This window comes from Sarcophilus harrisii, chromosome 3 (genome assembly GCF_902635505.1).
Source record: "Sarcophilus harrisii chromosome 3, mSarHar1.11, whole genome shotgun sequence".
In the NCBI taxonomy this organism is placed as follows: domain Eukaryota; kingdom Metazoa; phylum Chordata; class Mammalia; order Dasyuromorphia; family Dasyuridae; genus Sarcophilus; species Sarcophilus harrisii.
In genome coordinates this window covers 245,723,113-245,748,143 of record NC_045428.1, presented here as the reverse complement: position 1 = coordinate 245,748,143, position 25,031 = coordinate 245,723,113, and the positions used below count along the sequence as shown (strand labels likewise).

General features: G+C 32.6%; 1 protein-coding gene across 1 annotated transcript in view; it reads left to right on the top strand.

Annotated features, from left to right (window-relative positions):
* Positions 1–25,031, top strand: part of HUNK (hormonally up-regulated Neu-associated kinase) — a 128,968-nt gene that overhangs the window by 49,237 nt on the left and 54,700 nt on the right. Inside the window, exons 2-3 of the mRNA XM_031959361.1 lie at positions 3,191–3,483; positions 22,528–22,583. Of these exons, the coding sequence (XP_031815221.1) occupies positions 3,191–3,483; positions 22,528–22,583 (349 nt within the window). The remainder of the gene's footprint in view (positions 1–3,190; positions 3,484–22,527; positions 22,584–25,031) is intronic.

The window sequence follows — 25,031 nt, the reverse complement described above, 5'->3', positions numbered from 1 at the left end:
ATGGTTGATCATTATAAAATAATTCAGTTACTATGTACAGTGTTCTCCTGCAGCTGCTGACTTCACTTTGTATCAGGTTTTTCTGAAATTCACATGTTCATTACTTCTTTTTTTTTAATTTTCAGTTCCCTGGACAAAAACAAACAAACAAATATTTCCATAATACGGTGCAATAAAAACAAGATGATTGCACATAAAACTGCAAATCTACCATTACAACTTACTATTCTCTCCATATACACAGCACTATGTAAATTTCTTTTTTTCTTTTGTTTTTTTCCCTTCTAAACTAGATACAACGTCACCAGTAATTGCAAATATATATATATATATATGTGTGTGTGTGTGTGTGTGTGTGTGTGTGTGTGTGTGTATAATATTCTATACATCTATTTATCATTTCTTGTCAAATATGAATATTTGTCAAATATGAACAATTATTTTATACATATTTCCACATTTTTTTATGCTGCACAAGAACAATCGGATCCAAAAGGGGGGAAAAAAGCAAACAATAAAGTGAAAAAAACTTTTGTGATTCACATTCACTTCCAACAATTAGCTCAGAGTCATTCTTAAAACAATATTGCTCTTACTGTATGCAACATTGTCTTGGTTCTATTCACTTCATTCTTTATCACATCATTTAATTCTTTTTGATGTCTTTCTAAGGTCATTGAGCTCATTATTTTCTACAACACAATAGTGTTCCATCGCAACCATACTCCACAATTTGTTCAGTTATTTCTTATAGCATAACAGTGTTTCATTATTATTATATACTACAACTTGTTCATCAATTCCCTAACTTGTGGGCATCAGTGGGATATATTTTTGCAAGGTTTTGTATTTTCTTCCCTGTCCTCCTACTCTCTCAGCCTTTATCTTCCATTTCCCATTCCCAAATCATTATATATAATCCAAGTAATATGAGTTAGTTATTAGTTAACAACAATTTAGCATTAATCATTTAACAAGAATGAAGCTATTGATTGTTTACTATTAAGAATAATTAGTATTTATATAGTAGTAATATAAGTAGTAATATAACCTAATGCATATTAGATTAGTTGTATGAGGGGGGAGCTTGAAGTTGGACCTTCAAGAATTAAGTCATTTGATTTTGATATTGAGGTTTAGGGCAAGGGAGCACCATTCTAAGTGAAGGGACCTAGAACATAAGACTTGGCATATTCAGAGTGTGATATATTCAGGGAACCATGAAGATAATATCCTGGCTGGGGTGGAGATTGAGGAGAAGTGGGAGATTATATTAGAAGAGCTAGGATGAAACCAGATTGAAGGTAGGGAATTTAGAAGCTCACAACTTATGCCATGAGAGAGTTTAAGAATGTTTAGTCTGGAAAAGTGAAAGCTTAGGCTGGGATTGAAGGGGACATGATTGTTATCTTCAAATATATGAAAAGCTGTCATGTGAAAAATGGAATTCACATATTTTGTGGAACTGCCAGATGGCAGAAATAGGACCAGTAGGTGGAAGCTACAGGGAGACACATTTGGGCTTGATAAAATGAAAGACTTTTCAAAAATAAGAACCTTTCCAAAAATAAAATGGATCACCATTGAGGGGGTGAGCTCTCTGTCACTGCAGAGGTGGGTGAAGTAGTAGAAGGCTGTTTCAACATTAAAGGTATCTTTATATATTTAAAAAGCAGAGAAGAAGTCTGGAAAGGAAAAAGACTAAAAATTCAAGAAAGAGGGAAGGAAGGACAGGAGAAATGCAGAAGAACAATATCCCTCAGGAGTGTTGGGAAATGAGGTTAGATAGATTTTTTTTTTAATGGAGTCTGGAGAACAGAAATTTAAAGAGAGTTTAGCTTTAAAAAGAAGTCTTTTGGAACTTGTGATAAGGAAGAAAAAGATGGACATGGTGACAGACGAGTTTATTTTGGCTAGTTTTAGGAGAAATGGTAAAGCCTTTAAAATATTTAGAAATAGAACATAGAAGAGTTAAATTTTGATGGTTTGGGAGGCATGAACAATAGAATAGGGAGGGTAGGCTTGATTAGGACCCTACAATAGAGAGTTCTAGGCAATCTCCCCCAATGAGGAGGAAACACTGATTTTAAGAATCTGTGGAAAGTGGAAAATAGTGTAAGAAAAGGGTGAGAAGAGCCAACTTGGCCTATTACTTACTGGCCCTTGAGTAACTTTTTTATTATGTAATTATTCTAATGGAGCAGTATGACTAAAAATAATAGTAATTATTATTGTAACTCCACCAAAAATTACAATTAAACAACTTTTTTATTTTGTGTAATATTTTTCCAGTGAAATAATGTCACTTGAATTTCAAAAAAACCACATAGACTATTCAGGTTCTTTTATTCCAAATAAAGAAAGCTTTCTATTATACTCAACATCTCCCTCAACACCTCTCTAATTTCACTCTCTTGCCAAGTCTTCAAATGGCAAAAAAGCAGGAAATTAAGTGACCATATAATACCTGAGCCACAGACATTCAATTCCCTCATCCAACTAAGCAGTTCTTGAGGGATCCATACTATTATATTTAAAGGGGAAAGTGACATCAGTACCCATTGCATCATAGGGAATATAGGAGAGAAAAAAGTAAGAATTATTTTTTCCTTTGAAATCTAGAACAAATATATTCTTTCATCTTTCTGAACTCCTGGGAGAGAATCTAGTTAATTATCAGTTACATAAAAACAAATGGGAGCTTATATATTTTCATTAAAAAGTTGCGCACAGAGTCATCAAGACAATTTACTTAAGAAAATTTTATTATTTATCTTAAATTACTGTGCCTTAATTTTTTTTTCTTCTCAAAATAGAAACAAAAATTAGATCTTAGTGAAAGATTTTCTATTGGTACATTTGTAATATCAATAACCGCTTATTTTCCCAGTGTTTGGTGCTATAGCTAGCATTTATATAACACTTGATATTTTATAAAGTGCTATACACTTTTTTTTTTTTACAATAACTAATGTAGGTAGGTCCTATTAAAATCAACATTCTTTTTTGCCGATGAGGAAACTGAAGCTGAGAAAGGTTAAGTGAATTACTCACACAGCTAATAAGTAGCTGAAGTAGAATTTGACTTCAATTTCAGTTCCAAGTCTCATATCTTGAAGTTGTCAACCTCCATAAACCCAGAATAATCTGTGCTTGAACCATATGATAGTAGCTTTATCCTTGATTTCAGGTGGCAGTGAAGATTATTGACAAGAAGAGGGCCAAAAAGGACACTTATGTCACAAAAAACCTAAGGCGAGAGGGGCAGATCCAGCAAATGATCCGGCATCCCAACATCACGCAACTACTTGATATCTTAGAGACAGAAAATAGCTATTACCTGGTCATGGAGCTGTGTCCTGGTGGCAACCTGATGCACAAAATATATGAGAAGAAAAGACTGGAGGAGCACGAAACCCGTAGATACATCAGGCAACTTATTTTAGCAGTAGAGCATCTTCATCGGGCAGGAGTGGTCCACAGGTAAGTGCCATCATTGTTTTAATTATTACCTATAATTATAGATCAAATAAATATAGATCAAATTAAATAGATTACATTATTATTTGAAAGACTTTACACGTATTTTTAAAAGCTTATTAAAATTCCTTTTTTTAAAAAAGTGTTTTAATTTATGTAAAATGGAAAATATTCCCCAAATCTAAAAGACTGGAAATTAAGCAGATTTCCATGTGAACATTTCCACTTGAAGAAAATGAAATTGTTTCATAAATAGAAACTGAAATTTCCTGGGTAGGCAAAATGAATGTATTCAATAGGATTTATATTCCACAGATTTAAATTTGAACTTAATCTATTTTATACTTTTTGTCCTATTTTTAGAGGAAAATGTTAAAAAAAAAAAAAAGCCATTGTCATGTACCCAGAAAAACATCAGAGAGAATTCAAACTATATAACAATAAATTTCCATTTCAAGAAAGCATATAATAATAGAAGAGACTATATTCATTACTATCCATCTTTCCTTTGCTTCCTTGTAGATTATTCTTTTGTTCTTTGCTGTGTACCTTTTACTTTATTCTTATTTTCCCCTTTCATTCCCCTCATTCCCCCAAAGTAGATTACAGTTAAGCACAAATATATGCACATATATATGTGCATATATACATACATATATAACAATATCGATGTGCCTGACATACAATGTAGATTTCTCTTTTGATTTGAGTATTTAAGTTTGAGATCAATTATTACTAGCTCTACTTTTTATTTTCTAATAAATTCTACTCCTAATCCTTGTAGTGTTTTTATATATCTCTTATTTCCCATCTCTGCTAATTCTTCTACTTTAATTCAGCTTCTTGACTTGCCTTCCTATTACTTAACTACCTTCCACCCATGGATCCCTCCCTTATCTTCTCCCCCACACTTTCCTTTCCTCTTCATCCCATTCCCCTTAATCTACACACCTTGTCCTATTCCTGTTAACCTAAACACCCTTCTTTATTCCAACTTATCCTTTGTTCTTCTTCCCCAACCCTGCTTTGATCCTTTTCCCTTAATTTACCCACCTCATCCACTCCCATATCTCTATACACTCTTCTATACCCCCCTTTATTCTTTATCCTTTTCTCATTAATCTACATACCTTGTCCCACTGCCATAAATCTATATATCCTTTTATATTCCATCTTAATCTATTTAATTTCTCTTTCTTTATAGATTTTGGAGGTTGGTCTATAAAATTACCCTTTTTTTAAAAGTTTTGTTTTTATATCAGTCATTTATTCTCATAATATAGAGCCTTCTATTATAAAAAAGCACTAACAGTTAAACAATACTAATCATGATCTGCTTAATAGTACAATGCAAAATTCCATACCCATTGTCCTTGACCTCTCTACCAACAATAGCAAAGTATTTAGTGATTCCTAAACTGTCCTTTTAAACACACCTCTAACTCCTTCATTCTGAAAAACAAACTTGCTTGATCCAGTGAACCAGCTGACTATCATTCTATATCCCTTCTTTTTCTGATAAATGTTTTTAATAAGTCATTCACCATTTTCTTTTAAGTCATATAAGTTCTGCTTTCTAATCTCATTCAACTGAAGTTGCAGCTTTAAAGTTACCAATAATCATTTTTAATTTTTTTTTCCAAATAGATATTTGCCTTCTCTCCCTTCCATCTCTTGCTTTTCCTCTTTCCTCACCATAAAGAAAGTAAGAAAACCCAAATCTTCTATTACAAGCATATATAGTCAAGCAAAACAAATTCCTGCATGGCTATATCCAAAAAAAATTATGTCTCAGCCTGCACTCTGAGTCTATCATTTCTTCTTCAGGATGTTGGTAGCAAGTTTGGTCATAAGTTCTCTGCTGAAATTGTTGCTCATTATGTTGATCATAATGCCTAAGTTTTTCTATTCACTCTGCTCACTTCGCTTTATATCAGTTCATAAAATTCATACAAGTCTAAAACTCCCCTTCATCATTTCTTCCTTTTCTTTTTTTTAAATATTTATTTTAAGCATTCATTTAAAACTTTTTTGAGTTCTAAACTTTCTTCTTCCTCTCCTACCCCAACTCATTGAAAAAATAAAACAAAAATCTATTATTTCTTAAAGTACAGTTTGTATACTGTATCATATTTGTATATTGTTACTTGTTCAATTATTCTGTAAGTGATAGGCATTTGCTTCCAATGATCTCTTAATTGTCAGGTCAAATGACTAATTAATTCTGAGTCTTCATCTTTTTTTGATCTTTCTATAGCATTTGACACTATTCATTATTTTCTACTTCTGGTTACTCTCTCCTCCTTGGGTTTGTGTAATACTCTTCTCTTTAATTCTCCTATCTGTCTGGTTCTTCTCAGTCCTCTGAGAACCAGTTCAAAAATAAAAAAGCAGAGACTGTCATATAGTTCATTAGTAAAATCATGGTATCATCTAAGTCTCTGTCAGAGCTCTCTTCTTTTATCTCTTTTTGATGATATTAACTTTCAGGGATTCAATAATTATCTCTTTGTAGATGATTCCCTTTTTCGGTATTCAGATCTAGTCTTTCTTCTAAACTCCATTCTCATATCTCCAAGTTCTCCCTCTAATTGATTGTTCTCCAGCTCAACTGTCTAAAGCAGAACTTGTTATTTCTTCACCCACTTTCTTGTTACTGTTGTGGGCTCTACTGTACTGGTACTCTGGTATGCAATCTTGATGTCATCCTCGATTCTTCACCCAAAAGACACCCTAAAAAGACTTTGGTCAAAAAATATTGGGGGCAGGAAATGAGGGTGGCTGCATCTACTTTGATTCCAAGGTGTAAGAATTTGGGCAGTTCCCAGCAAGGGCACACATCTCATTAGTAAATTGGTGGTCAGTTGTTTCAATTGTATCCAATTTTTCATGAGCTCATTCTGGACTATTCTTGGCAAAGATATTGGAGTGGTTTACCATTTTCTTCATCTCATTTGACAGACGAAGTAAATAATTAAGTGACTTGGAAAGGGTCACACAGCTAGTAAGTGTCAAAGAGGCCAGATTTGAACTCGAGAACATGAATCTACAGCTAAGTCCAGTTGTGCCATCTAGCTGCCCTTCATTTAAAAAAAAATGGTTATAAGAAGAAAATTATTTTATTTATTATTTATATTTACAATTATATATATAATTTATATTTATTATTATTTTCTCATTTGCTAAGTTATTAGGACTTAGTTTTTTGGACCTAAGTACTTAATAAATAGAATTGTTAGGTATTTCTTTTAGTCAAGGAATGCTTGAAAAAAATTACTGAGTCAATAAGGGAATCATGAAGTGAGAAATTTTGGGAAACTTTTCCAATCTATTTGTCAGAGTTTCAAGACCATGTTTAAAAAAAAAAAAAGAATGTGTTCATCTGCAGTGAATAGAGCACCAGCCCTAAAGTCAGGAGGACCTGAGTTCAAATATGTCCTTAGACAATACTTCCTAGCTGTGTGACCCTAGGCAAGTTACTTAACTCCAATTGCCACAGCAAAGGAAGGAAGGAAGGAAGACAATAAAAAAAAAAGTTTGGTAACAATTTTCTTTTCCTCTAAGTCTTACTCAGACATAGGACAAGAATGAAATATCATGTCCCTGAGATAACTTTCCAAAATTCCATGAAGTTTGGGAAGCATAAATCTTTTGGAAGTATTATTTTCACTTAGACTTAAGAAAATCCTTCTTTGTGGTTTGTGGTGTGTGTGTGTGTGTGTGTGTGTGTGTGTGTATAATTGCAGATTTTGTGAAACCATGCTTTGTTAGAATTTTTTGAGCCCAGGATATTCGAGGAAAAGAACATTCAGAAACATGACATGAATTATACTATATTCGATCATGCCAACAATATCTTCATGTGTAGATAGACTAAACAATCATAGTTCTGCCATTATTTAGGAAATGATAGACTCTTGGATATAACATTCATTTTTTTTCCTTTTTAATTATTAAAATGAGAAAAGCAGAAACCTCAACTATAAACCAGAGCAAAATTACATTACACCGATGATGTTTATTCTCATTGTCAAAAATAAGACAAACATTTAAAAAAAAAAAACTAGTGAAAACTTTGATGTTCAAATTGGAACTACCTGAAGGAAATTCTCAACAACCCTTTTAGAGTAATTTAAGCACAACTTTATCTCGAAGCAATTACTGTCAAAAAGAATGCTGTCTTTTTCTTTGATTCTTAGTTTTCTGCTTCTCCTCCCTACTGTCTTTATATATACATGCATGCGTGTGTAAACATGCACACAATATAATAATGTTAAATATTTTTTAAAAATTTTCAGGGAGGAAACCTCAGAAATATTTCTTCTAGTTAGCAGGGGACTTTTACACTTTTCAATCTTGAAATCATTTTTCAAAAAGTTGGATAGCATCTTGTCACAGCTATTTAGATATCATTTTCCAAAACCCAGGTTAGAATTGACTATTGGTTGCCTATGAGTTGGTTTCTTAGCTTTAATGAGCATATTCTATCATTTTAATTATGAGCAGTCTTACAATAGGTCTAAAATTTATAATAATTCTTTCCTAAAGAAAAGTAAGATCCTTAATATAAATTATTTTATTGCTTTAATATAAGCTTTAAATAAATTGCTAAATTGCTAAAAAATAAATAAATAAATTAAATAAATTTAAATAAATTGCTTTAATATAAGCTTTAAATAAAAGCTGTTTTTCACAAATTATTTTAAAGTTAGGTTTTTTGACCCAGGTGAAGGAAATGGCAAACTAAAAGTGTTCTTGATAGCTGATAGCTTTGGTGAGATTTGTAAATAAAGTAATTGTATAATCAAAATGTACTTAGAAATCATATTTGTAAATATGTTTATAAAAGAATTTTTAGGGCTTTTTAATTTCTTAATTTCAAGGGTCCAGGGAGTAAGCCCTAATTTTGGCCCTTGCTGATGTGTGACTTTGGGCATATAGCATTAGTTTTGTGTCCTTTTTTTCCTTATCTCTGAGATTGGAATGATAATATTTGCATTATGTACTATAAAGGGTTATCATGAAGATCAAATGAGAAAGCTTAAACGTATTTTACTAGAGCATCAAAAATTTTATTAGCTTTTCCATGATCATATAGATAGTAAATTTGAGAAATAAAATTTACTCTAGATCTTCATGCCTTCATATCTAACACAACATCTACTATTTGGAACTGTTTCTTAGATAAACATGTGCTTAATGGATGCATCATGCTTTTGAAGCATTTTGTAAATCATAAAATACTTATACAAATGTGAACTTTTGTTATTATAGGATTTCAAGATATCTATTACCATCTTATCACTAAGTGTTTAATTTTTACCTAAGGTTATCATAATACTAGTTTTTCATTATGTCTGAGTATTAAGTATTCCTAAACTATTTAAATATGACATAAAAGATACTTTCATAGTTATTGTAAAGATACAGATTAAAAATCTGATTTTTGTCATCCTTGCTATGGCAATGCATACTACTACCAATAACTTCATTTGCAGAGCGTTTTAAGGTTTTTAAAGCACTTTACAAATGTGATGACATTTGATTCTCATAATCACCTTGTCAGTAAATGGCATCATTATCCCCATTTAACAATTCAGGAAATTGAGACATTTCACAGATTAAGTGATTTGCCCAGGATTACACAGTGTCTGAAGAAGATTTGAACTCAGGTTTTCATGAATCCTAATTCCAGTGTTCTATTCTCTGTACCATCTAATTGCTTCATATAGAAGTAAAAATATCTAACACCATTTTTAAAATAATAGCTTTTTATTTTAAAAATATATGTAAAGGTAGTTTTCAACATTTATTCTTGCAAAACCTTATGTTCCAAATTTTTCTCCCTCCTTTTCCCCCATCCTTTTTCCCTAGACAGCAAGTAATCCAATATGTTAAACACTTGCAATTCTTCTATACATATCCCCACATTTATCATGCTGCCCAAGAAAAAATCAGTTCAATAAAGGGGGAAAAAAAAGCAAGCAAACAACAACAAAAAAGGTGAAAATACTATGTTGTGATCTACATTCAGTCCCCATGGTCCTCTTTCTGGATGCAGATGGCTCTTTCTATCACAAGTCTATTGGAACTGGTCTGAATCATTTTATTGGCTAACACAATTCTTAATTTAATGGGATATTACATTTGGATTTGTAAGGTTTTTGGTTTAAATTTCACTTCTGTTTTTATTTGGTTGTATGTAACCTTAGACCTTTCTGAGTTTTTGGATTCTCATTTACAAAAGTAGCTATAAGGAAAGTGTTTTGTGAACTGGAAAGTACTATATAAGTGGAAATAATAATTATTATATGGATGTGAGCTCTTATTATTATATCCATCACATTTTGCTGGCATAGAGCCAAAGCTGCTCTATCTTTGATGTATAGCATTTAGGTGTTGTTTGTTCTCACCATTTCATTACTGAATTTAGCACAGATTAAGATGTATAGCTTGTTTCAATGTAGCATCTCTTCCCCCACCCCGTAGTCTAACTTAGGTGGCAGGATGCCAGATTCTAGTCTTTTTCCTCACTGAATCAGAGCTTCTGCCCTTAACGTGCATTAAGAAGAACACTGATTCTGCAGAGAGGATAATTTGAGATTCATTTGTTCACTTAAAAATAACCAAATATACGCAATCGGTATGGAACAAAGATAGCACAGCAGCTTCTATGTCAGAAGAAACTAGTCACAGGACTGTAGGACAGAGGAAAGACATGAGGAAGCATATCCAAGGGAGCCAAACCTTAGACTTCAGTGTGAAACATCACCACCACATCCACCAAATCCCAGGGCACTGACCCTATTCTACCCATATTTTAAAAGGACTCGAAGCTTAAGAACAAAATAAAGGCAAATAAAGAGGACTGAACTGAAAAACCTCTATTTATATAGGGTGTTAGGCTTAGCATTCATTGGTTCATTTAGATTTTTTGGGGGGAGGAGAAGGGGGAACTAGGAGGAAAATATGCCTTTTCAGAAGAGAGTAAGATATGCCGTGTATTCACATTCTAGAGCTAACTAGAAATGTGTTATCTTTTAAGAGAAGAAATATATCCCCAGGGGTAATGATTTAACTGTCAAAAAATATTAATACTATACTCTGTGTTTTAGATACCAGCTTATCAGAAATATTTTTTGTCATTTGTCATTATTCTAAATTCAAACATTGTCTGCCTGAGAGAAAAATGTCCAAACTGGAAGTATACCTTCATGCCACCTTAAGCATGTTTTTAGCAAGACATTTTGAAATAACATTTATAGGAATTTTGAACTAGAATTTTCCAAAAAAAAAAAAAAAAAAAGGATCTAAAAAGGAGTTTTTTCTGGAGAAATAATTATTTCTTAATATTTTCATTCAAACTAAGAATTATATTTTAATATACTTCCATAATGCTGAGTAATTTTCTATTGCTCTTTTTTTTTTAATCTAAAATGTTATGGTAAAATTTGGGATTTTTTTTTCCAATTGCAGTAACAGATTATTCTTTTTTTTTTTTCTTATTCAAGTACTAAATGGATTTGTAGAGGTTCATCACTTTCAACATCAATTTTATTTTGAAAACTACACAGAATCAGGCAAACTGTTTTTCTTGTCACCCTTGTTACATTTTTTTTTAACTAAACTTCAAAATAATGATTAAAATCATTTGTATTTTTGGTATAATACATTTCACATGTAGATATCTTTAAAAAGTTTAGTGATTTTAAACTTTTTATCCTGTTTCTTCATTCAAGTACCATTTATAAAATTCATCTTTTCTTTGTATTCCCAAATAATTTTTTTCTAGTTTTCTGATTATGTATTGTAGCAAATTCTACTGCACTTAGCATCTTTTTTTCTAATTTATTTAAAATGCTGTGGCTTTGTTTGTTTTGTTTTTTTAACCACTTATTGTCAATCATTTCTTTTATGGTTTTTATACTACTCCCTCACTGGTCTGCATTTTTTAACTCTTCAATTATACTTTTGAACCCCTTAGTAGACTTCTTTGATGTTCCTATAAAGTTATTTTATCACTTTAATGTATTCAATAACTTTGTTTTCCTCCTCATCCTTTTTCTTGGTGTCCTCTTCATTATTTTGTATGTTTAAACAATATCTTTGACTTTGCTTACACTGATTGGTTTCCTGTTATATTTTCTCTGCCAACATTGACTTCTTTCATTAGTATCATGAATTTAATGAGGGATGATTGGGAAAGATTGGGGAAAAGAAAATATTTAAAAATTACTAAAGGTAATTGATTACACTGATTTCCTGCTTCTCTATATCCATATTATTTTTTTTAATTCAATAAGATTTTATTTTTCCAGTTACATGTAAAAGTAGGTTTTTGTAATATTTGGACTTCCAAATTTTCTTTTCTTCCTCTCTATCCCACCTCCTCCTTCCCCAAGACAATAAGTAAACTGATCCTTAAGAGTTTGTATTTTATTATTGCATAAGCAAGAGAGCTAGCTAGAGGTAGCTAAGTGATACTGTGAAGCGTACACTAGGTTTGGAATCGGAAAAACTCATTTTTATGAGCTCAAATTTGACTTCAGACTTGTTTGTCCTTTGTTCTTGAAGACAACCATGATATCAGGGAGATTATGTCATGAGACACAGTGAATTAGATTTGAGGGAGGAAGGACTATTTTCACTTTACCTACTAGCTATAAGACCTAATGTAAGTTACTTAATCCTATTTGCCTCAGTTTCTCATCTGTAAAATGAGCTGAAGAAGGAAATGGCAAACTACTCCAGCTTCTTTAGTAAGAAAACCCCAAATAATGTCATGAAGAGTCAGACATGAATCAAATAACTCAAGAACAAGAAAACAACAATAAAAAATTTAGAGCCAGAAAATTACATGGTCAAACCTATGAACTAGCAAGTGGTTATTGTGGTAGCCATGTAAAAGTCAAATTGCAGAGAGGAAGAATTTAGTGCTAGATCATTCAGGAAGGAGATTATCACTATAGTCTAGGCAAGTTGTGATATGAAGGCCCAGAAATAAAGAAAGGGACTAGTTTTGAAGGTGTTATAGAGGCAGAATTGATAGATTTAACAACTGATTGAAAAGAGAAATTCTAATGACTCTGTAATTGATAACTGATTTAAAGATATGAACAGTTTGTTATTTTCTACTTTATAGTATTTTATTTTTTCCAATTACATGTAAATATAGTTTTCAACATTCAGTTTTATAAGATTTTGGGTTCCAGTTTTTTTTTTTTCCTTCCTCCCTTACCTTCCCCCTTCCTAAGACAGTAAGTAATCGCATATAGATTATACACGTATAATCATTTTAAACATCTTTCTATATTAGTTACATAGTAAAAGAATCAGAACAAAAGGGAAAAAACACAAGAAAAAGTAAACAACAACAACAAAAGATGGAAATAGTATGCTTTGATCTGTATTGAATCCATAGTTCTTTGGATGCAGATGGGACTTTTCATCCTACGTTACTGGAATTGTCTTCAAACATCACATTGCTGAGAAGACCTAAATCTATCATAGTTGATCATTACATAGTTTGCTGTTAGTGTGTACAGTGTTCTCCCAACAGATAATTTTTGAGGAAGCAATCCAACCTATCAGTAACCATATGGAAAATGCTCTAAATCACTAATAATAGAGAAATGCAAATTAAAACAACTTTGAGACTCAATCTCACACTCATCAGGCTAACAAAATGGATACAAAGGAAAAATGACAATTTTAAGAAGAGTTTTGGGGATGAGAGTGGGGAAGATACATTAATGCATTGTTGCTGAAATTACTCAGAAGTTACTAAACTGTGCATACTTTTTTGACATAGTGATAACACTAGTAGGCTTGTATATGAAAGATATTAAAGCAAGGGGAAAGGACCCATTTCCACAAAAATATTTATAGCTTCTCTTTTGTAGTGGACAAAGAATTGGAAAGCCAGACTATTTTTAAAAACTTAGGAACTCTGTTCAACAAATATTCACCATAATTCCCAACTAATAAGAATGAAACTACTCACATCTTGATATGAATTCAGAGTAAAGATTCAGATATTCTCCTTCTCCCTCACTTTAGATATGATCAGTGTGAGAATTTGTTTTGCCTGATTGCACGTATTTATAATGAATTTTTAAATTTTTTCTTGCTTTTTCAAAGTGATAGTGGGAGAAGGAAGAGAGAATCCAGATCCAGATTAATTTTAATTAATTTTTAAGTTCAATGAGTCTGAGATTTGAAGCCTAAATGACCTAGAGATTAGTGTCACCTACAAGAAAAATAGAGAAGTTTAGAGGAGGTACAATGAAAGAGAAACCATTAAAAAAATTGATTCTTAAAATAGCAATAAGAATTTTTGCTCAATAAGATTGATAAACTATCAGATATAAATATCAGAGAAACACAAAGTATTTTGATCAGTCAAGAACATTTTAAATTCCTACTATGTGCCAAGCAAGTCAATACTTTTAGTTAATTATCATTTTAGAAAACAAAAAAATGCACAACACAATTTAATCTTTTCTTTTTTCAGAAAGTATTTTAACACCTCAGAACCATCATTCTAAGCATCAGTAATCATTGTAACACAGATGGGTAGGAGGGTCAGAATTAAATTTGCATTTGATTCTACTCGGTGTAAAGTCCAAAAAGATTCAATGAAATCAAATATTTGAATACAATATTTTCCTGAAGTATTCATTTTCAAGGAAAAGAAAAAATAATCTTAAATCAACTTTTTAAAGTTGTCCATAAAGAAGTCTGGTTTGGGGGGGAGAGGAAGTAGTAAATAATTGTGGTTTATAGAGTTGACCATACATTTGTGGGTAATCCTTCAGTCTGTAAGTTGATTTTTTTTCTTGTATTTAATCTTATTTTGAATTTCAGATTAATTCAGAGACATTCTTGGGTATTTTCTTTCTAATAAAAATACAACTTTTCTCATTGATTAATTAGTATGAATTCCCCCAACCTGAGCATATTAAATATTATTTAATAAACAAGAAACACTCTTTCCCAATAATGCTCACTTTTTCTATTTTAAATCCTTTGCTCGGGGTCTTCCAGCCAAGATGGCGGCGAGAAGGCACACAGCTGTGTAAGCTCTGCATTTTCTCTCAGAATCCATCTCATTACAAGCCTCTGAATTAATGCCTGAAAAAAAAAACCCACAAACAGTTACCAAGAGAAGACATCCTTGAGATATGCCAGGAAAGGTCTGTTTTTGCTTGAGGGCGGGACGGTTTTAGATCAGGCACAGGCTGAGGGCAGCGGCAGTGAGAGCTAGGCAGGCAGCTCGCAGCCGAGCAGACTGGAGGGGGTTGGGCTGTGATCTCAGCCATCTCTGCGGGGAGAGCTTCGCTACAGGATTGGATACTTTGCCCTGGCAGCAAGTCAGTAACCCAGCAGAGAAGCTAAAAACACCGGGGTGAAGAATACAACCCCAAACAGCTGAGTTCCTTGAGACGCCACCCTCCCACACAGCCTCAGCACGCCTCAGAGTCTCAGAGTGCAGGCGCAGCACTAGTCCTTAGTGCCTCCGCTGCTCCCCACAGTCTGTAGAGGAAGCTCGCAACGCCACCCAAGCCTCTCCCCAAAAAAAAGCAGATTCCATTTGGCTTTTTTTCCTTTTTTCTTTGTAGTTTGTCTCTGATTCTTCCTGACAAATGAGCAAAAGTTAAAAAGGACTTTAACGATTGACAGCTTTTATACAGACAGAGAACAGACTCTAAACCCTGAGGAGACTAAAAACAGATTATCTTCAGGTGAATCCTAGGAGGAGATCATCTGTCCTCAGCACAGATGAATCTCATAGAAGAATTAAAAAGGCTCTCACACGAGAGCTAGAAGAAAATGGGAAAAGGAGAGGGAGGCTTAGCAAGAGAGTCTGGAGAAGTCATCCCACCACTTAAAGACAGAATGGATAAAGAAATAAAATCCTTGAAAAATAGGATTAGTGAACTGAAACAGAAAATAGCTCGCTAAAGAATAAAATTGATAAATGGAAAACATTCCATAGAACAAATTGGACAATTAGAAAAGATATAAAAAGTGAGTGAAGAAAACACTTCACTGAAAATCAGAATAGGACAAATGGAATTGAATGACTCGAGGAGACAAGAAGAATCAGTCACAAGACCAAAAACCAAACAATGGAGAAAATGTGAAATACCTTCGGGAAAACAGACCTGGAAAACAGGTCTAGAGAGACAATCTGAGAATCATTGACCCCTAGAAAATACGATGAAAAAAAGAGCCTGGACACTATTTTCCAGGAAATTATCAAAGAGAAGTGCCCAGAAGTCATAGAAACCGAGGGTAAAATATTGAAAGGATTCACCGATCACTCACTGAAAGGGATCCTAAAATCAAAACACCAAGAAATATAGTGGCCAAATGCCAGAACCCTCAAACAAAGGAAAAAATACTCCAAGCAGCTAGAAAAACCCAATTCAAAATATAGAGGAGCCACATCAAGGATCACCCAAGATCTAGCAGCATCCACATTAAAAGATCATACCTAGAATATGATATCTCGAAGGCTAGAACCCATATGCAAACCAAAAATAACTTACCCAGCCAGATTGAGCATCTTTTCCAGGGAAGAAGATGGTCATTCAACGAAATAAGTGAATTTCACCTATTTTGGTGAAAAACCAGAACTTAACAAGTTTGATCTGCAAATATAGAACTCAAGAAAACCTAAAAAGTAAAAAGAAATCTTGGGAACTATATTTCTCAAAGATGTATAAAAAATACATGTATACCTTGTTCTAGAAATTAGAGGTGGAAAGGACATTGAATCAGAAAAGGGTAAAGTGGGGGTACTATATCTCACAAAGAGGCAAAGGAAACCTATTATATCTGAGAGAAAGAATGGAGGGGATGAATATAGTGGGTATTTTACTGCCATAAGAATTGGCTTTAAGAGAAAAAATGTTAGACATATCTCAATATATGAGAAACTTCCCATCTCATTGAAAAGTGAGAAGGAAAAGTGAAAAGGGAAGGAATAAACTAAGCAGAAGGGAATACAGGAACTGAGAAGGAAAAGAGTAAGATAGGGGGAGGAACTCTAAGGTGGGGAGGAGGGATACTAAAAAGGGAGGGCTGTGAGAAGCAAGTGAGCTCACAAGTTTAATACTGGGAAGGGGGGTAAGGAGGAAAGAAGGGAGAAAAGCATAAATAGGGGTTAACAAGATGAGAAGTAATACAGAATTGGTAATTTTAACCATAAATGTGAATGGGGTAAACTCCCCCATAAAGAGGAAGCAATTAGCAGAATGGATTAAAAGCCAGAATCCTACAATATGTTGTTTACAGGAAACACAACCTGAATAGGAGATACATGCAGAATAAAGGTAAAAGGATGGAGCAAAATCTACTATGCTCAGGTGAAGTCAAAAGCAGGGTAGCCTCCTGATCTCAGGTCAAGCAAAACAAAATTGATCTAATTAAAAGAGATAAGGAAGAGCACTATATCTTGCTAAAGGGTAGCATAAATAATGAAGCAATATCAATATTAAACATATATGCACCAAGTGGTGTAGCATCTAAATTCTTAAAAGGGAAATTAAGAGAGCTGCAAGAAGAAATAGATAGCAAAACTATAATAGTGGGAGATCTCAACCTTGCACTTTCAGAATTAGATAAATCAAATCACAAAATAAATAAGAAAGAAGTCAAAGAGGTAAATAGAATACTAGAAAAGTTAGACATGATAGACCTCTGGAGAAAACGAAATGGAGACAAAAGGAGTACACTTTCTTTTCAGCAGTTCATGGAACCTATACAAAAATAGACCATATATTAGGACATGAAAACCTCAAACTCAAATGCAGTAAGGCAGAAATAGTGAATGCATCCTTTTCAGACCACGATGCAATAAAAATTACACTCAACAAAAAGCCAGGGGAAAGTAGATCAAAAAATAATTGGAAACTAAATAATATATGATAATAATAATAATAATAATATATTTAGCATTGACTCAAATACACCTTCAAAAATATAGCTTGCCCAGATTAACAGAGGAGGAACTGTCCCCACTGTCCCCACTGTCCCACTGGTGCCCACTGTTACCATTATTATTCAATATTGTATTAGAAACACTAACCTCCGCAATAAGAGTCGAGAAAGAGATTAAAGGAATCGGAATAGGCAGTGAGGAAACCAAACTATCACTCTTTGCAGATGATATGATGGTATACTTAGAGAACCCTAGAGATTCTATGAAAAGCTATTAGAAATAATCCATAACTTTAGCAAAGTTGCAGGTTATAAAATAAATCCCCATAAATCCTCAGCATTTTTATACATCAACAAAATCCAATAGCAAGAGATACAAAGAGAAATTCCATTCAGAATAACTGTCAACAGCATAAAATATTTGGGAACCTATCTACCAAAGGAAAGTCAGGAATTATATGAGCTAAATTACAAAAAACTTTCCACACAAATAAAGTCAGACTTAAACAATTGAAAATATCATGCTCCTGATAGGTTTATAAATGATGACAATACTCCCTAAACTAATCTATTTATTTAGTGCTATACCAATCTGACTTCCAAGAAAATATTTTAATGATCTAGAAAAAATAACAAAATTCATATGGAACAATAAAAGGTCAAGAATCTCAAAAGAATTAATGAAAAAAAAATCAAATGAAGGTGGCCTAGCTGTAACTGATCTAAAACTATATTATAAAACAGCAGTCACCAAAACCATTTGGTATTGGCTAAGAAATAGATTAGTTGATCAGTGGAACAGGTTAGGTTCACAAGACAGAATAGTCAACTATAGCAATTTAGTGTTTGACAAACCCAAAGATCCTCACTTTGGGATAAGAATTCATTATTTGACAAAACTGCTGATAACTGGAAATTAGTATGGCAGAAATTAGGCATGGACCCACACTTAACATCGTATACCAAGATAAGATCAAAATGGGTCCATGATTTAGAAATAAAGAACGAGATTATAAACAAATTGGAGGAACATAGGATAGTTTATCTCTCAGACTTGTGGAAGAGGAAGAAATTTGTGACTAAAGACTAACTACAGACCATTATTGATCACAAAATAGAAAATTTTGATTACATCAAATTAAAAAGCTTCTGTACAAACAAAACTAATGTAAACAAGATTAGAAGGAAGCAACAAATTGCGAAAACATCTTCACAGTTAAAGGTTCTGATAAAGGCCTCATTTCCAAAATATATAGAGAGAAACCAAGCCATTCTGCAATTGATCAAAAATTGAATGGTCAAAGGATATGAACAGACAATTTTCAGATGATGAAATTGAAACTATTTCTACTCATATGAAAAAGTGTTCCAAATCATTATTAATCAGAGAAATGCAAATTAAGACAACTCTGAGATACCACTACACACCTGTCAGATTGGGTAAGATGACAAGAAAAAATGAGTGTTGGAGGGGATGTGGGAAAACTAGGACACTGATACATTGTTGGTGGAGCTGTGAACGAATCCAACCATTCTGAGAGCAATCTGAATTATGCCCAAAAAGTTATCAAACTGTGCATACCCTTTGATCCAGCAGTGTTTCTACTGGGCTTATACCACAAGGAGATACTAAAGAAGGGAAAGGGACCAGTATGTGCCAAAATGTTTGTGGCAGCCCTGTTTGTAGGGGCTAGAAGCTGGAAAATGAATGGATGCCCATCAATTGGAGAATGGTTGGATAAACTGTGGTATGTGAATGTTATGGAATATTATTGTTCTGTAAGAAATGACCAGCAAGATGAATACAGAGAAGCTTGAGAGAATTAATGAACTGATGCTAATGAAATGAGGAACCAAGAGATCATTATATACATCAACAAGATATCTGTATGAAGATGTAATCTGATAGAAGTGGATTTCTTTGACAAAGAGACCTGATTCAGTTTCAATTGATCAATGATGGATGAAGCAGCTACACCCAAAGAAAAACACTGGAAATTAATGTAAACTGTTTGCTTTTTTGTTTTCTTCCCGGTTATTTCTACCTTCTGAATCCAATTCTCCTGTGCAACAAGAAAACTGTTTGGATCTGCACACATACATTGTATCTAGGATATACTAGGACATAATCAACATATATAGGACTACTTGCCATCTAGGGAGGGGTGGAGGGTGGAGGGAAAAATCGAACTGAAGTGAATGTAAGGATAATAAGTAAAAAATTACCCTGGCATGGATTCTGTCAATAAAAAGTTACTATAATAATAATAAATTTAAAAAATCCTTTGCAATATTACTGTTCTGTAAGAAATGACCAACAGGATAATTTCAGAAAGGCCTGGAGAGACTTACACGAACTAATGCTGAGTGAAATGAGCAGGACCAGGAGATCATTATATACTTAACAACAATACTATATGATGACCAGTTCTGATGGTCCAGGCCATCCTCAGCAACAGATCAACCAAATCATTTCTAATGGAAGTAATGAACTGAACTAGCTATGCCTAGAAAAAGAACTCTGGGAGATGACTAAAACCATTATACTGAATTCTAACTCCCTATATTTATGCCCACCTGCATTTTTGATTTCCTTCATAAGCTAATTGTACAATATTTCAGAGTCTGATTCTTTTGTACAGCAAAATAAGCTTTTGTCATGTATACTTATTGTGTATCTAATTTATATTTTAATATATTTAATATCTACTGGTCATCCTGCCATCTAGGGAGGGGTGGGGGTAAGAAGTGAAAAATTGGAACAAGAGGTTTGGCAATTGTTAATGCTGTAAAGTTACCCATGCATATATCCTGTAAATAAAAGGCTATTAAATAAAAATAAATAAATAAAAAATCCTTTGCTCCACTATGATTAAGTAAACATTAAAATAGGTGAATATAATTAAATCTATACAAATCTAAACAAATGAAATAAATAATAACATAAAGACTGATAATTATTTACAATATTTTGGCTATAAGAAATATTATAGCAACTATTGCATCATCTTCACCATAATGATGATAACTTCACTTACATAAATACAGTTCCACCATCATTTAGTTCCTCTCAAGTGCAAAGGTCAGTTTTTTCTTTAAAATGTTTTGTTCAAATGAATTGAAAACAGCTTCATCCAAAAAACTCTCCACCTCTTTTCTTCTTTAGCTCTCCCCACCTCTGACAAAAAAGTCTCTTTAACAGATTTAGTTCTCAGAATTTTCTTTTTAAAATCTCTTCACAGTGTAACAGTTGACAGTTTTATCAAAAAAGAAGTTTCTTCTCACCTTTTTTTTCCCTCTCTCCTCATAGTTCATCTCATAGGTCCTTACAGATAAAGATAAAAATATACACTTTCTCCTTGATTCCATAGGGAAAAAAACCTCATTCAGTGACAGTTAGAATTGTAATTCCAAACTGATAACTTAAATTGCTTAAAAAAATATTTGTTGAATTGAACTAAATCTGGAAGAGCTTTATCTTTAACATACCACATATACTGCATTCCATTTAAGTTTTAGAGATACCATAGTCTCTGTTGCATAGCTTTTGAAACAGGTACTACATAGGGAAATTGCACAAAGTAAAACTGAAGGAAAATATGGAAAGCCAGAAACAATCAAATTTTACTTTTGTGAGAACAGTACATTGACCTGGCTGATAGAGATCAAGTTAACATAGCTTTGAGTCACTAGCACTAGGATTGCTCAACTTTAGTTAAGATTGATTATTTCTTAAGCTTTTGGAGAACATTAAAGTGTGGGCATCAAATTGCTAATTGACCTATATCAACCAGGTCTGTCTGTGCTGTTTATCAATGCACCTATAACATTATTTTTAGTGGGATTATTTTTACTTTTATTTTTAATTCTCATAATGTGATTTTATTACTTATTTCATTGGCCTAAGCCATTTTTTCTTCCTTTTAAAGAAATGCTAACTATTTCTTTTAAATATTCTCTTTTAGTCTAGCATGATGATACATCTTTTATTCATCTCATTGTTTTGTTTTTGTATTAGTATTTGATCCTTTCTGTAGGTCCGTTTTCACCAAATTTCCTCTTTTTTAAATTTATTAAATTTGTTTCTTTTATCTTATTCCATTTACCACCTCTTTTTTGTATGCTAAATATTTCCATCAGTTTTTTAATACTGCAGTCATTCTCAGTTTTCAGCTTGCATATATTTGAAGAAAGCAACTAAAAACTATGCTTCCTTTAGCTTCCTGTAGGACTCCTACTTTATAATAAATTTTAAAAGAATTATTTCTACTAGTGTTTAACTTAATTTTTTTTTTTTTTTTGGTTTGGAGGGGAAATTAAAATTGCCCTTTAAAAAGGAAAGCACATATCTCTCCTCCTCCATAAAGAAATATGTATATAGAGTGAGTAGGGGTGCAGTGATCCTTTCCTATTCACTAGATGCAGATGTAAGCACAGATGTCTGTACCCTTCCAAGTGGCCAATTAGCATATTTGTTCTATGCTGAAAGGAATTTGTTAATCACCCATGGGATTCTAAATTTGAATGTATAATTCTAGAAGGACCACATGAAAGCAGGGCCACCTGCCATTTGGTGGACCACCTTTGGCCTCTGAGCAAGTAAATATTGGGAGAATGATTGGATTAAATGATGCATTTCTAACTTTCTTAACCCTTTGTTCTCATTACTAACCTCCCACAAATATAAAGTTCTTATTTCTATTTCTTTGTTTCTGTTCGATTTTCCTTTCCCTAGAATACCCATTTCTTTTTTTTTTTTTTTTGCCTGTTCAAATCCAGTTATCCAATGGGACACCCTAAGTTTCACCTCGTCCAAAAAAGCCCCTTCCTTCTCCTTTCATTCTCTTGCTTCATAGAAGTCCTAGAGAATATATATAACTTAGCATAAATTTTTATGTTATTTTATGTATATAATATATACAATATAACATAGACAGTGCCTATAATATATATGTAATCTTTGGTGATTGAATAAACTTCAGAAGAAAAATCTAGTGATAGTTAAAAATATTACTGATATAGTTTATTTGTTTTATTAGCAATGCTAATATGTAACTCCATATACTTACCCAAAATACTCTTCAATTTTATTTATTTCAGAGACTTGAAGATAGAAAATTTGCTGCTAGATGAAGACAACAATATCAAGCTGATTGGTACGATTTTTTAAAACATATTTTCATTTATTTCATTAAATATTTCCTAATTGCATGCAAAAAAATTTAACATTCATTTTTATAAACTTTAAGTTCCAAATTCTTTCTTCTGCTTCTGCCTTACCTCTTGAAAAGATAAGCAATATACCAATAATACATATAAATTCATGAAAAGAAATATTTTTACTTCTTTATTTTTCTTGTGTTTTCTTTATCAAAATGACTAATATGGAAATATATTTTTTATGAATTTTTTAAAGCAATATTGTAGTAACAATGTTGTAAATCAACTGTCAATTATTTGTGCATGGATAATAGGATAATTGTGAATTACCCAAAGCACATTGTTAATTTCCAGCCAGTTATCTCTCATTACTGAGATCCACTCCAGGGCCACTTTTCTTTGCCTGAATAATAAGGCCTGAGGGAATTTAAGGCAATTTTAATATTAGTCATTCCTCCTGCATATTAGACAGAAGTAGAGTGATTTATTATAACTCTAATATCAAATCATAACTAGAAGAAAAATACTGTAGAACAATCATATCAAGTACACTATAGCTCAACAGAAACTTCTTTTTTTCTTCTGCATTATTGGATTATCAACACTATGTTCCCCTTTCATAAGTATAGAAAATGAGAGTAGAAATTTTTAGGAGCTATTTTTAAATTCTTTATAGAACTACCTAAAAAACATAGAAAATTAATTGTTCCATAGAGTCTGTAAAATTAATCTCTTTTTTTTCCCCTTCTCATTGGTTATAATAGAGGAGAGATGAAGGAGAATACAGAGCACTGCCTATTTTTAATAGAATCTTATTTCTAGATACTGTAGTTATAAGATTCAAAAGGTAAGGTAAGGAATAAGTCAATTATTGAATATGATGTAATTGTTTTAAAGTTCTTTAATTTAAAAAAATTCATTTACTCATGTTTGATTTTTTTAAAAAAAATTATAGCTTAATCTTTTATAAGAAAAAAGGATGAAATTCAGTTTTGTACCTGCTTTGTAATTACAATATAATTTCTGGGTAGCACTTTTCATAGCTGTCTAATTTCTTTATTCTCCCCCCACAAAAAAAGTACACTTTTCCCTTCACTTTCAATATAATAAAAACTTTATATTTCGAGACACCTCAGAGGAGAATCAGTAGGCTTTTTGTAAACTGAGTTTTTTATATCAGGTGAAAAATAATTGAATTCTTAAAAATTCCTATAGCAATATAATGGAGGCATTTTTAAAAATTCTTTGGTCAGAATGATTTTCTTTGTGTTCATGAAGAGATGATAAAGATTAACCAGTCTTAGACAGTTGCTAGTACAAGTTATAATGCCAAAAACGAACAGTTAACACTATATAAACATAGAGGCCAAGATGATTAATTTAAAAGAAATAGCCCTTACCTATGTGGAAATAAATTGGGGGAAAAAAAAAGACAATTTACTAGACTAGTTTTAAAACCCTAATTCAATATTTATCCATGTTAATTTGTTATTTAGTTCACATCTTTCTTCTCTGTTTACAGGCTTCCTTTTTAATAGATTTTGTTGGCATTTTTTTTTTGTTTTTATATAACATTCAACTTCCTTCTGTATCCTTATGAATATTTAAAAATTGTAATAAGAGAAAAATTTTCAGTAAAACCAACACGTCCCCAAACTTTAAAACTTGCATAGTTCTACATTTGTTGACCCCACCCCCAAGCCCCCCAACTCTGCAAAGAATTGGGAAAATGTCTTCTTAGATTTCTTTTCTGGAGCCAAATTGCGTCATTATAATTTCACAGCATTAAGTTGTGTGGTTGTCCTTTTCATTTGTATAATCAAAGCCATGGCATATATTGTTTTCTGGCCTTTGTAAATTTCCAATTGTGCTGTAGCATAGGAAGGCCCGAAAAGCATTGTTTTAAACAACTTTTTGCTTCAGTTTTGTTCAAAATGTATATACCTCCCTAACTGGGTTGCTTTTACTTAAAAGTAATTTGTTAATTCCTGAAAAATGTATCACTAATGGAACCCCTTGCAAATAAAGCAAAAAATACATTTATGTAGCTGGTATTTGGATGTTTGCCCTTCTCCCCTTTTTCTCACTTGAGATCTTAACATTAGTAGTTGTATGATCCCATCAATATAGACAGAATAGACTATTTGTGTCTACTGCAGGCTTCTTCGTTGCTACTTTAGTGACTTGTTTGGACTTGATGAAAAAGGAGATTCTTTGCCTCAATTGTTATGCAACCATAATCCTTGACCTAAGTCAAACTGAGATCTGTTGAAGATTTTAGTTTAAAAAAGCCAAGGTCTCCCTTTTTATCTTGGGCCATCTCCAGTCGCATATCTGGGTACTGGACTCAGATGACTCTGGAGGGGAAAGTAAGAAAGGTGATCTTGTACAGTCCTCCCTCACTTAAATCCAATTCACTTTACATGTCATGACATCACCTTCCA